At 41.1% G+C, this 14,323-nt stretch overlaps 2 protein-coding genes and 1 long non-coding RNA gene across 15 annotated transcripts in view; 1 reads left to right on the forward strand and 2 right to left on the reverse strand.

Annotated features, from left to right (window-relative positions):
* The window catches only part of LOC127534779 (zinc finger protein OZF-like), a 38,423-nt gene that overhangs the window by 9,333 nt on the left and 14,767 nt on the right, over positions 1-14,323 (reverse strand). The window lies entirely within an intron of this gene.
* On the forward strand, positions 989-5,462 carry LOC127534777 (zinc finger protein OZF-like). 5 transcript variants are annotated; one of them, XM_051950846.1, is made up of 3 exons: positions 989-1,759; positions 2,635-3,519; positions 3,604-5,462. In XM_051950846.1, the coding sequence occupies exons 1-3, from the start codon at positions 1,555-1,557 to the stop codon at positions 4,119-4,121; spliced, it is 1,608 nt and encodes a 535-aa protein (XP_051806806.1). In that variant the 5' UTR covers positions 989-1,554; the 3' UTR covers positions 4,122-5,462. The 5 variants fall into 5 exon arrangements, with proteins under 5 accessions (XP_051806806.1, XP_051806805.1, XP_051806808.1 ...); XM_051950845.1 differs by having other exon boundaries at positions 992-1,759; positions 2,635-3,771; positions 3,856-5,462; XM_051950848.1 differs by having other exon boundaries at positions 993-1,759; positions 2,635-3,351.
* LOC127534780 (uncharacterized) lies at positions 8,083-12,636 on the reverse strand. 2 transcript variants are annotated; one of them, XR_007943220.1, is made up of 4 exons: positions 12,220-12,636; positions 11,598-11,676; positions 10,255-10,314; positions 8,083-8,961 (listed from the first exon to the last, which is right to left on the reverse strand). It is a non-coding gene; the product is annotated as an uncharacterized LOC127534780 (long non-coding RNA). The 2 variants fall into 2 exon arrangements; XR_007943219.1 differs by having other exon boundaries at positions 12,358-12,632.

Below are 14,323 nucleotides of genomic sequence, written 5' to 3' on the forward strand. Positions count from 1 at the left end.
TTTAAAAAAATAAATAAATCACGAAACATATTAGAACGGCTGAAATGAGCGGACAACAGACCAGACAAATCACCATGATGGAAACTGTTGCATCCAGATCCATTAGAGCCCTGAAAGAATGAGGTAAATTAGATTAATTATTCCACCAAAGAGTGGAGAGAAATGTCCATGTCGTCCGGAGGGTCGACCACCGCCTGAGCGGGACCCTACCACGGGCAACACGCTTTGTGGTTGGACAACTGGGGCAGACGGGGCGTCTCGGTCTCGCCGCTGAGAGCCACGGCGGAGTTATGTGACGATCAGCGTGTGTGAATCATTTCCTTGTTACCCACATCACTCAAAACGGACTCGGGGATTTGAATGTAGTTTTCAGGGTCGCTCAGAAATGACACAAGGACCAAATGATTAGACTTCGGCAGTGATACGGCTTAAAGTTTGGATCCACGTATAGGTTGTGGGAGAGCAATCTGCGGACAGATGAGCGCCAATCCGAGATCCCGCAGGCCGCGGTCGCTCTCAGAATACTGAGTAGAAGTGGCATCATCCAGGGAGAGCATGTCAAGTTAGCATTGCAGCAGCTAAGTCAGCTATGTGCTCAGTGCGCACGCGGAGGATTTCAGCTCTCGAACCATAGATATATACAAACGCTCTAACGACCAATGAATGCATTGCTATGACGTCGACGTGAGCGACTGACGAACGTTCCGGTATCAAATTTTGCAAGCAAGATATGTTCTATTTTATTGATGTTTATTTTTTGATCAAAATGAAACAGCTCATTGTCTAAAAGAAAAAAATAATGCAAGTAACGGAATCCTGCACAGTTTGCCGCAGATCTTGATGCTTTCCCAACAGAAACTCGCGGCCACTTTGTTTGAACGCGGTCTTTCATTCTCAGTTCTTCCTCAGTGCTGCGTGTGTCCCCTTTTTTGCCGCCGGTGCCAAACCTGCAGCCGCAGATTTGTTCCGCCCCAGCTGAGTGTAGGAGCTGTGCGAAAATGCTTCTCCTTTGAGTTGACTCCCTGATTGAAAGCTTCTTTGAATGCTTCAAACAGTCATTCTCTAATATCAGCCCAGAAAAACGGATCAAAGTGGGTTGTAAGTCAATCTGGAGCCGCTGATTTCCCCAAAGACATTTTCATTCCAGCTCTATCAATCTCTCCAAACACGTGCTTTTAAAGTCAGTCTGAGGGATAAATGCTTTGACTTTTTAAGAAACAAAAGAAGAGGGGGACTAATTTTACTGTTCAAGGTAAGATGGGAAAAGTAAGAAGGCACTTCAGTGGTGCAAGAAGAGACTCAACTTTCTCATGACCACAGGACTGCATAAGAAAATATCGAGGATTCTCTAAGGACTATGAGTAACATCCAGTAGGTGGCAGCAATACGCCAGTGATGCGTCTAGTCTGCCTAATTCAATGAGGAAGAAGAAAGTAACTCAGTGTTTCTGCCGGAACTTCACAGTGTGACACCCGGCGGATGTAAACAAAGAAGCATGAGCAGAGTTAGCTTCACTGCTGTGTGGACTGAGCTATAAAACGGCTGTATTATAGTATGAATGAGAAATATCAGAGCGATAAAGTAACGATGTGTTCAGTTGAGTATCTGAGAGAGTTGATCAGCGACAGACTAGCTGCTGCTGCTGGAGAAATATTCTCAGAGTTTGAAAAAACCATCGTCCAGTACCAGGAGGAGATCGATCGTCAGCGCAGACTGCTGGATGTCATCTGGAAACCACACATCCCCTTACAGCCCATAGGTGTGTATGTGTTTTGATGGTGAAGAATTCCACTTCTAGCATGTAGAACATCATGAAGTGTTCAGATGAACTGAGACACACTGTGAGGAAGAGAGAATGGGCTCATAATATGGAGTCTGTTAGTTGATGCTGTGTGGAGTTTTAAAAACGTGATCGTTGTGTTGATTGACCCTGGAAGCAAGAACCAAAGTTTCCTGTTCAGAGGTGCTGGAAGTGTTTATCTGAACTACTCCACACTGACAGCAACTGCATTGTGTTATCAAACAGTTTAATAATAAAACTCTGACAGAGGACTCAGTCATTCCATCATTTCAGTCCAGAGACATAATTCCATGTATAGAGATCATTCATGATCTAAAGAAAGCGCACGTACAGAGTTAGAGAGTATAGAAGTAATGTGTTCAACTGCATTCCACTATTAACATGTTGGGTTTCACTGATGAGTCAAATCAACAGTACAGTAACCAGCAGTAAAATAAGAATAACATTAAAATCCAAATGTCCTGACAGGTTTGAAGGCTGAAGAGGACAGCAGCTTTATTCAGACAGATTTTAATGGATCCCCATCAAACCTGTCTGTGTGGTGTGTAGAAAAGTACCCAGTGGTGTTTACCATTAGAACTTTGTGATCCTGTATCCACTGTGGAACAACGTGTTCATAGAAATGTTCAGTCATTTGGAGATGCTTGTATCATTCCTGCTGCTGTTTCATGGCTCAAAGACTTCTATTAGAAACCATCATATTCTTTTTGCATCAAACATTCAACTCTTGAGCTGAATTTGTTGGAGACAGCCAGTCCTGGACAAAGTGACAGATGTGTGTTCTCTCATCATCACAGTAGTCACCATTATCTTTTGTCTCTTTTTCCCTCCAGAGCTCCCACAGTCTTATGTCTGTGAGAATGAGAAGACTGTTGTTGACCATCAGCCCCATGACCAGGAGAGAAACTCCATGGTGGACCATGAGGACCCAGAGCCTCCACGGATTAAAGACCAGCAGGAGGAACTCTGCACCAGTCAGGACCAATCAAACCCAGAGATTTCTCAAATTAAAATGGAACAGGAAGAATTGTGCACCAGTCTGGACCAATCAAACCCAGGGTTACCACAAATTAAAGTGGAACAGGATGAACTCTGCTCCAGTCAGGATGAAGAGTTAATTGGATTGAAACAGGAGACTGATACCTTTGAGGTGACTCCTGCTGATGAGGAAAGTGACCACAGTGAACCAAAACCAAACAGTGATCAGCTCCTGTTTCACATCTCTTGTGTAGCTGAGTGCCCAGATCAGGAAGGAAGCAAGGATGTAGACTCAGGATCAACTAGATGTATCGAGCTGAAACCAAGACATCAGAGTAACAACAGTCACAGTAATGATGTAGACAATGCTCCAACATCAGCGAGACAGTGTGATAATGACAAGGCAACAAAATCTGTAACTTGCAAAGTCTGTGGAAAAGCTTTTTGTTGTAAATCAGATTTAATCAAACATCACAAAACCCACACAGGTGAGAAGCCATATTCTTGTGAAACCTGTGGAAAAAGCTTCAGTCAACGGGTCCATTTGACTGTTCACATGAGATGTCACACAGGTGAGAAGCCGTATGTTTGTGGAACCTGTGAAAAAAGCTTTAGTCAACCGACCTCTTTGACTGACCACATGAGACTTCACACAGGTGAGAAGCCATATTCTTGTGGAACCTGTGGAAAAAGCTTCAGTAAACGGGTCCATTTGACTGTTCACATGAGATGTCACACAGGTGAGAAGCCGTATGTTTGTGGAACCTGTGAAAAAAGCTTTAGTCAACGGACCTCTTTGACTGACCACATGAGATGTCACACAGGTGAGAAGCCATATTCTTGTGGAACCTGTGAAAAAAGCTTTAGTCAACGGACCTCTTTGACTGACCACATGAGATGTCACACAGGTGAGAAGCCATATTCTTGTGGAACCTGTGAAAAAAGCTTCAGTCAACGGACCTCTTTGACTGACCACATGAGACGTCACACAGGTGAGAAGCCATATTCTTGTGGAACCTGTGAAAAAAGCTTTATTCGACGGACCTCTTTGACTGAACACATGAGACGTCACACAGGTGAGAAACCATATGTTTGTCACATTTGTGGAAAAAGATTTTCTGGTTCATCAGCACATAATAGGCACATGGCAGTTCACAAAATGGGAAAACCATATTCTTGTGGAACCTGTGGTGAAAGCTTTAGTCGACAGGACCATTTGACTGTCCACTTAAGACGTCACACAGGTGAGAAGCCATATTCTTGTGGAACCTGTGGAAAAAGCTTTAAATATAGTTATCAATTAAAAGCCCACATGAGAATCCACACAGCTGAGAAGTCCTGATCCTGAAACATCTGTGGAAAACATAATGTCAGAATTAAGGTTGAAACAACATGTAAGAGTTGGTACAGGTTAAAAGTAGATGTTTTAGATTTAAAGCAGCTTTAGTCTGTGGTTCAACAACAACTGTGAGGAAGTATGTAAGCAATCCTTGATGATTAGACCAGATGGAGTCTGGACTGTGGTGGTGGAGCAGCAGGCAGAAGAACCAAACTGAATGTCTGGATGGATATGGTATTGGTACAGACTGCTACATTTCTGCTATCATGACATCCTTCATCAGCAGAGCACTGATTGGAGATATTGTGAAGCTGTTTGGAACATTTTCACATCCTGCTGAGAGAACATGGCTGTTCAGGTGTGAACATACTGCTGGAATCCACTCAGCTTGAGTTCTGCTGTCTTTCAAGTAAAAGGAGGCAACGAGATACAGAGACATTGTGACAGTAGAACACAACAGAGTGAGTCACTGCAGCAGAGGAGATCTGGACGTGAAATAAAGTTGTAATAAAACGTCTACAGCTCCATGACTGCTTCATGAAATGTTTTGAATGTTTTCAAACAGATGAACATTTACAAGTTGTTTAATAATTAATGTAACATTGAAGATCCCCAGCAAGAATATCTCTGAGTCAGATATCAAAGACATAACCAACATTATTATGTTTTCAAGCAACAGACACGTGGTTTTACTAGTAGTAGCTGACACACTCCTGCAAATGTCAAAACCAGAAATGTTAAAAACAGGTGAAGCTGTGCTGCAGTTTCTGCTGGTCAGATAAAGGTCTTATGCTATTTGTTTCTTCTATTGTCACCACATAGGTCATCTGTGTGATTTGTTAGTAGGATCTCATTGTGTCGTCATACAGCACATTGAACCCTTGTATTGTCTGAACGTCCTGAACACTCCTCCTGTCCTCAGGGTCAGAAATGACCTGCCTCCACTGAGCCTCTAAAATAGAGCAGCTTAATGGAATTTTTAACCAAAAATCTATTTTACATGAAGAAACAACCTGTCATGCATCACACACTTTGTGAATGCCTGTTTTTGCTTCCTCAGAGGATAGAAAGACTGTATTTAATCAGTGAACACCATTCGTTTTTATACCATTGTTCATGCTGTAACTGTTTTCTTTCTTTAAGTAGAGGTTTATTATCACTATTATTGCTGCTAAAGGTACTGCATAGGTGTAAACATTTCTTGTTTTGCAGGAGATAATACTTCTATAGCCTAATAAAGTACCAGAAATGTGCAGAAATGAACTTGAAATGCATTTTTGAAGGGAAACAACAGTGTACTGTATACTGTACAATGGAATATAAAACTACAAAACTCAACTACCAGATACTAGTACTCTCTCATTTTTTGGGTCATTGCTCCCACCCGAAAGATGCATAACCTACATCAATCATAAGAATAGAAAAAATAACAGATTCAAGCAAAATATTACGAACATATTAAGCTCTAATTAACACATGGAGGACAGACTGCAACTGTATTTGTCACACGTGCAGCACACAGTATTTGTTTTACAGTCCTTCTTGTTACTCCTGGATGACTAAATAAAACCTGATCTCTGACCTGCTGGGAACTGAAACCTGAAAACTGCCCTCATGGCTTCAGCAATATCAGATTAGTCCATATTAATTTGAAAATCTGCAAATATGACAATCTCAACAGTCCAGAAGTAGCCAGGGTGTAGAATCTTGACCCCACTATGTATTATGCTAGTTATTTAATGTTTTGTAACCTCGGTCACTTTTCCATGGGGGTCAATTTTCTATCTGACACCGGGTAAAAAATGACCTGAAGACAGTCTTTGTACCCTGGTGGTGTACAGCTTTGATGAAAATATAAACAAAAACAATGTTTCACTTTTTCTAATGTTGGGGTCACTTGAGGAAAAGTGATCAAATTTCAAGTTGAAAAAGGTCATTTAGGGGCCGTTCTATGCTATTAAACATGGTGGCCTGGTTCATTTTGACCCGAAGACAGCACTAAGGTTCAAACAACAGCAAATCAGTAAAAGTATTTTCCAGTTGAGTATGCTAAGAATTTACCTCAAGTTTAAATAATGAGTCCACAGTATTATTAGTTATTTAAAGAAATGCATGAGCAGAATTAGCAACAAAAATGACTAAAATGAGACACAAAATGAACATCTCATTTGGATCATTTTGTACATTTCAGTCTGTTTTTAGGAAAAAGTGTCATAAATCAGACTGTAAATGATCTATGAACAAACCTCTCTGTAGAAAGCCTCAGAATGTTGAATAGAATAAATGTGGACAGTTTCATGACTGTAAGAGAAGATTTCTGGATCATTTTGTGTCTCATTTGTGTCATTATGTGTTTTGTTTTGGTCAGTTTACGTCTTTCTGTTTGGTTTTAAACATTTTGCATCTTTTCATGTTATTTTTTTTCTTCCATTTTGCTCATTTTGTGCCTTAATTTTGACCATTTTGTGGTTCATTTTGGTCATTTTGTGTGTTTTTAAGTTTATTTCTGTTTAAAATTGTTCATCTTGTTAGTTCTTTTGGTCAGTTCACGTCTATTTCATCATTCTGTGACTCAGTGGCCATTTCTGTTTCAGTTTTCATCTCATTTTTGCTCTGAATTGCTCATTTTATCTCTCATTTTAGTCATTTTGCATCACTTTAAGGTTGTTTTTGTTCATTTTCTACATTTTGTGTCTCATTTTCATCATTTTTGCTTAATTTTAGTCCCATTTTGGACACTTTTATCTTTTTGTTTCACATTTGATGTCCCTTTTCTAATTTTATGGCTCATTGTGGTATTTTTCTGTCTTGGTAGGATGTTTTATGTTCCATTTTGGTCATTTTGTGTCCCATTTGAACTGTCCCATAACATTGTTGGACCGTTCAGTAGACTCTGTTTGGGTCTTTTTCTCACCACTGAAACATTTTGTCCATTTTTGTCTCATTTTGGTCATTTTATAGATTAGATTAGATCCAACTTTACTGTCATTGCACAGAGAACAAGTACTAAGACAGTAAATGCATTTTTTAAAAGTCCATTGTGATGTCAGAGAGAAGAACTAACAACTGTTACCACATTCCATATTCTGAAGAAAAACATGGAAACACTTGAGAAAGTCAGTTTAACACTCAAAGCTTGGAGATATTGGAGAGTTGTGGTGAAGATTTCAAGTGTGAAACTTGTGAAGACATTGTGAGCAAAGACTGTGACAGAAAAATGAAGCCTCCTCAGCCAGATAGGAAACATTCAGGTAAGACAGAAGTCCAGACAACGAGCTGCAACTCAGCTCCAGATATCAAACTACACACTGACATGTTAGACTGAAGTTTTCACAACACTGACAAGCTAACATTTGCTCATTTTGTGCCTTATTGTGGTCAGTTTGCATCCTTAGGGTTGTTAGTGGATAAAATGTTGTCATTTTTCATCTTTTTGTTGTTTTTGTTCCATTTTGGTGACTTAAAGGCTGTTTTTGTTTAATTCATTCCAGCTACACGGCAGCGGTTTGGATTTCTGATTTACTTTGTATATTGTTTACCGGAACGCTTTCATTTAGGACCAGAAGTGCGCGCTTCACTCCGCTTTCATCGTTCTGTAACCAATCAGAGCGTGGCTAAATATTAAAGCTGTGCTGCAGCGACCAGACAGAACAGCGACACCTAGTGTGTCTGCATTGAAATTACATGTTCCTTCTTTTTTTTTGTTTTTTTTTTTTTGTTTTGTTGTTGTTGTCTGCAAGTCCGCTCAAAAATGACACCAACCACTCATGGTGCCATTGCTTAAGCTTCATGTGCAATTTTTTTCTTCTTCTTTGTGACTGTGACCATCACCTGCCCTCATGGCAAATTAACCTATCATGTTTATTTCAAGCTGTTTCCGACATTATGCCATTGAGGGCTGTGCACACCCAAGTGAAACATAAAACAAACACAGGACAGACAGAAAGGTGAGGCATAGACAGTGTTCTGAGAGAAAAGGTGCATTTTATTTGTTTGTACTCTTTAATTCACACCTTAAGACCATTTACAAATCTAAAACCCTTCACAAACACCTAATACAACAAAATCCTAACTGGATCAATCATGAAGATGTCTGGAGGCCACAAGAAAGATAGATAAAGCAGAGTGAGATCCACAGACACTAACCCAGCAACCTCCATTGACTCAGCAACCGGAGGAACACACTCTATTGAGTTTTGGTAGGTGCCGGTGTGGTGGGTCTGGCATGCATGAAAACCTCCACCAAAAGGAAGGAGCTGTCCCCTCCAGCCCAAGGAGGTCCACCCAGCCCCCCCGCAGGAGCCACCAAGCGGAGACCCAGCCCAGGAGCCCGGAGCGACCCCCCCCCCCCGACACAGCCAGAGCCCCAAGGCCCGCGCAGCAGAACGGGCCATAGCGGACCCCCACGGCGCCCCACCGGCCCACAGCCCCACTTCAACCTTTTCAAAACGCTTTTTGTAATACGTTTTAGATGCAGTTTGCAGATGTTTCTGAAGATGTGTAGTGAATTCTCCTTGTCAATACATTGAATATATCCTCCAAAACATCCCATAAACAGTCTTCTGGTACAGAAACCTTCATCATTCTGAAGGAATTATTTGGTAAATGTTAGACTTTATACTTTATCAGCAGCAATACTTTCTTTCAACACAAAATCAGTAACAAAGAAAATAAAAACAGGATTTTGAACAGTGTGCTTTATTGCAAAATAACAAAATTCATGAACAGCAGGTTTCAGGCGTGGTCGTCATTGTGAACGAGGTCCTCCTTTTCCTCTTCCTCCTCCTCCTCTTCCTCCTCCTCCTCCTCCTCCTCCAGGGCAGTGTGATCCATCAACACTTGCCTGTATATAAAAGCATTAAATATTATCATGGTTTGTATCCATGTTTTCAGTCCTTTTATGTGCTGGCAGCAACAGAATGTTTGACAATAGGCAAATCTGTATTGTAGAATTTCCAACAATAATAAGGAATGCCGAGGTAAATATTATAGTAACTGCATTAATGCAATAAATAAAAATGATCTTTCATCCTGTGTACAGTCAGATGAGCTTTATGTCACTAAAGCCACTGAACAAAACCATGAAGATACAGTTTCTCATACTGTTCTCATTGTGTTGTCATAGAAACCCAACGTCTATTTAGTTGGTGATGCAGAAATCACATAAATATATTTTTTATGTTTGGTTCTGATTTGGTGCCAAAAATCTACTGGTATATATTACCAAGAATATTGAATCAATGACATTAATTTCACCTTGATTTGACCGATAACTAAAGTGATCGCTCAGAAGTGTTCATCATGTCTTCTTGTTATTATAGTAGTTTAAAGCTCTTTTATTCAGACATAAAATGAACAGACAGATCTTGATTACCTTGACAGTTTCAGTGAAAACGTTCAAGATCTGTCTATTCATTTTATGTGTGAACAAAAGAACTCAAAGCGACTGAACTACAGTGACTTCCTGCATTATCAGACCACCCCTGACCAAAGTGCACTTCTTCAATATAACGTCTCAATACATGAAGTTTAAAGTTTAACAGCTGTAATGTGCAGCAGCCAGTTCAAAAAGGCGTCTACATTGATGGGTAAAATAAATTCTTCACGCACGTTTAACAGCTTTCTACCAGCATTCCTGTCTTGCATCATTTGCAGTAGCTGCTTTCCACCATCATCATTTTTCATATTCCTTGTAGCTATCAACTATAACAACCAGTTGACTGAAGCAGCTGGTACATGAGACGTCCATTTGGTGTTAACACCCCCCCTTTTTGTGACTCACAGGATCTGAAGTAGAAAGTCTGAGTTAACAAAGAAACCTGACAACCACCATTAACTCTGACTGAGGCTTTAGTTTTTGTGGAGCCGGTGTACACAAAGTAAGCCTGCTTATACTGAACTTGCTTCATAGCAGCCCTCAGAGGAACAAAGTTAGATTTTTGGTGCCACGAAAATGTGAGCCACATTTCTAGATATTATTCATTAAATATTGTCAGCACAAACTGTAGAGTGACTCGGTTTTTCCTAGAACTAATCCTCTGTCACAGAATCCTGTAACATGACACAATGCTGACATTTCTTATTGCTGGGGGGCTTATTATTGAATAAAATCATCTACAAGGCTATATGTATGTACCTCAGTTGCTGAACTCCGGAGGCAAGACAGGGGCTCCAAGAATTCTTCCACTTAATTCCGCTGTTTTAAATGAGATGAAAATAAGATACTATTAAAAAAATAAAGCAATATACTATTCCAGCCCTGTCTCACGGGGATTCGTGAAACTGTCACGTCAGTTTTTGTTTCGGTTTCGTGCGCACCAACACAATGTCATGTTTTTCGTGCCGCTCACCACGAGCGAAACCCGCTGTGGTAATCACATCTGAAAGTGGTTTATACCGGCGGATTCATGACGATCTAAGCTGTCCATCGGCGTTTGCGGCCGCCGCTGCGGCCGCCGGACATTCTTTAAATTCCTATGCAAATTCGGCGGATTCGTCATGAATCCGCCGATATAAACCACTTTCAGATGTGATCCAGCCGCTGTTGCGACCGGATGTCCGGCGGCCGCAAACGCCGATGGACAGCTTAGATCGTCATGAATCCGCCGGTATAAACCACTTTCAGATGTGATTACCACAGCGGGTTTCGCTCGTGGTGAGCTGCACGAAAAACATGACAACATCGTGTTGGTGTGCACGAAACCGAAACAAAAACTGACGTGACAGTTTCACGAATCCCCGTGAGACCGGGTTGACTATTCATACTTGCATGTAATTGCGTAATTATGTAGTGCCCTGCCACAATAAATAAGTTCTTAAGTCAAAGACAACTTCAAGTATTTGTAAAAATGAATTTAAATGAAGTAAAATGATTTATTGACAGGTAACACACAACACAGTGTGAAGTCAAAGACTTAACAGTGGGAGGGAAGCAATGCTATATAACCTTAGGTCTGATGAGAAACTTGGAGCTTGGCCGGGCATTTCGCTTTAGAGGTGTTCTGTTTCTCCATCCAGCCTCAGTTGTGATCATGTGGTTATGTGATGAAGACTTTGGACAGCAGGTACAAAAAAGTTTACTGGTGCAATTGAAACACCTTTGTTTGTGTGGCGTGGAGAGGGAGCTCTAAGAGGAGGGGAATGGAGAATGGGGAAAAATGGCTAGGATTCAAATAAATGTTGCGACAACGCCACCCAGGGGAATTTCACCCCCGGGACATTCAATTCAACATGATCAACCAAGGACCATTAAACACTGAAGGCACACAGGTTCATATTCACTTGGGCAGAGACGCGTTTCCAAAAATATAACAATTTCTTTATTAATTATGGCATTAAATATAAGAAGCAAGCCACCAGTTTAAAATAAAGAATCAGAAGTACTTAACTTAAACAATAAAGGGAGCAGGCTGGCTTACCATGGCGGCAGGCAAACAAAAAGAACCAAAAAGAAGAAAAAAGGGGTCCAAATAATCACACCTGTGACACAACACACCAAGGAAAAAGGGGATCCGTGAACCACCACCAGGGATTAAACTGCCGCCGAGGCTCATCAAACCTGCACAAAAGAAACAAATAATTAGTACTCCTGATTCAGCAGCGCTGGTGACCAGACCAATATACGCAATTAAAACACACACACACACACACACACACACACACACACACACACACACACACACACACACACACACACACACACACACACACACACACACACACACACACACACACACACACACACACACACAATATGGGGCATAATAATCCTTATAGCCTGAGGCTTTTAACATCAGAAGTACGATGCAGTAACTCTAACACATTGGCGATAAGCCTAATGAAAATACACGCCAACACGGTCAAAAACAGCGAATTGTAGACACTAAAAAGAGAGCCGTAACAAAGAGAGCCGAAACAGCAGGCCCGGCGAAAAGAAAGAGGTCACAAAAGAGACGAAACAGCAGCCAGTCCAGGGAACGATAGCGTCCAGTGAACCACGCGTTTAGCTGCAACCTAATAAAGGTAAACAATTGAGCATAATTATCATTAAATGACATCACCTGGGCTTCATTGATCATTTCATCATTGGAGCGATACATACCCGGTTAGCCGTGGCGCAGCATAGCAGCAATGCAGGCGGAGGAGATCCAACGAAAACAGCAGCAAATAGACTGCAGCAACCACACAACAACACATGAGTTAACACATCAGATCACATAATACGGACCACGTAGCTTACCCTGTCGTCACAGAAGCACCCACGGCACGCTGAACGGAGCGACCCGTCTCCCAGCGTCACTAAACAAAGTAAAGCAGGCTGTCACTAAATGCACCGCACATCACATAAAGATGGAAGGGGAAAAATAGTGATGTTACAGTCGAGCCAGTTTGCTCGACACAGTGCCGAGCGTTTGAAGCGAAAGTGTTCCGAGACGGTGTTTCGATCCCTTCTTTTGAGAGACGTTAGGGAGAGTATACATTTAGTTAGAATTTAGTTTAGATATATCTACACACGTGGACAAAATTGTTGGTACCCCTCAGTTAAAGAAGGAAAAACCCACAATTCTCACTGAAATCACTTGAAACTCACAAAAGTAACAATAAATAAAAATTTATTGAAAATTAAATCATCAAAAACAGCCATTACTTTTGAATTGTTGATTAACATAATTATTTAAAAAAACAAACTAATGAAACAGGCCTGGACAAAAATGATGGTACCTCTATAAAAGATTGAAAACTATTTGACCAGAGTGACATGATTAACTCAGGTGTGTCATTTAATTGACATCACAGGTGTTTCCAAACTCATAATCAGTCAGTCTGCCTATTTAAAGGGAGACAAGTTGTCACCCTGCTGTTTGGTGAAAAGGTGTGTACCACACTGAACATGGACAACAGAAAGCGAAGGAGAGAATTGTCCCAGGACATCCGAAAAAAAAAATGATAGACAAACATCTTAAAGGTAAAGGCTATAAGACCATCTCTAAACAGCTTGAAGTTCCTGTGACAACAGTGGCTCATATTATTCAGAAGTTCAAGACCCACGGGACAGTAGCCAACCTCCCTGGACGTGGCCGCGAGAGGAAAATTGATGACAAATTGAAGAGACGGATCGTTGGAATTGTATCCAAAGAGCCCAGAGCAACCTCCAAAGAAATTAAAGGTGAACTCCAAGGCCAAGGTACATCAGTGTCAGATCGCACCATTCGTCGTTGTTTGAGCCAAAGTGGACTTCATGGGAGACGACCAAGGAGGACACCACTGCTGAAAAAAACTCATTAAAAAGCGAGACTGGAATTTGCAAAAATGCATGTTGACAAGCCACAAAGCTTCTGGGAGAATGTCCTTTGGACAGATGAGACCAAACTGGAGCTTTTTGGTAAGGCACATGTTCATAGACTCAAAAACCAAGCATACGAAGAAAAGAACACTGTCCCTACGGTGAAACATGGAGGAGGCTCAGTAATGTTTTGGGGCTGCTTTGCTGCATCTGGCACAGGGTGTCTTGAAAGTGTGCAAGGTACGATGAAATCTGAAGACTATCAAGGCATTCTGGAGAGAAATGTGCTGCCTAGTGTCAGAAAGCTTGGTCTCAGTCGCAGGTCATGGGTCTTCCAACAGGACAACGATCCAAAACACACAGCCAAAAACACCCAAGAATGGCGGAGAGAAAAGCGTTGGACTATTCTAAAGTGGCCTTCTATGAGCCCAGATCTGAATCCCATTGAACATATGTGGAAGGAGCTGAAACATGCCATTTGGAGAAGACACCCATCAAACCTGAGACAACTGGAGCTGTTTGCTCATGAGGAGTGGGCCATAATACCTGTTGACAGCTGCAGAACGCTCATTGACAAATACAGAAATCGTTTAATTGCAGTGATTGCCTCAAAAGGTTGTGCAACAAAATATTAAGTTATGGGTACCATCATTTTTGTCCAGGCCTGTTTCATTAGTTTGTTTTTTTAAATAATTATGTTAATCAACAATTCAAAAGTGATGGCTGATTTTGATTATTTAATTTTCAATAAATTTTTATTTATTGTTACTTTTGTGAGTTTCAAGTGATTTCAGTGAGAATTGTGGGTTTTTCCTTCTTTAACTGAGGGGTACCAACAATTTTGTCCACGAGTGTAGTTGCATTTCATACATTAAATAACACACAGATACATATGCATACATTCACTCATACACAACACACA

Source organism: Acanthochromis polyacanthus, chromosome 7 (genome assembly GCF_021347895.1).
Source record: "Acanthochromis polyacanthus isolate Apoly-LR-REF ecotype Palm Island chromosome 7, KAUST_Apoly_ChrSc, whole genome shotgun sequence".
Lineage (NCBI taxonomy): Eukaryota > Metazoa > Chordata > Actinopteri > Pomacentridae > Acanthochromis > Acanthochromis polyacanthus.

What these genes read in the sequence shown, in the direction of transcription:
- LOC127534777 (XM_051950844.1), top strand. Translation starts at nt 1,555, where the DNA reads ATGAATGAGAAATATCAGAGCGATAAAGTAACGATGTGTTCAGTTGAG. An exon ending in CATCCCCTTACAGCCCATAG is followed by an intron (nt 1,760 to 2,634) that starts GTGTGTATGTGT and finishes TTTTCCCTCCAG; the next exon opens with AGCTCCCACAGTCTTATGTC.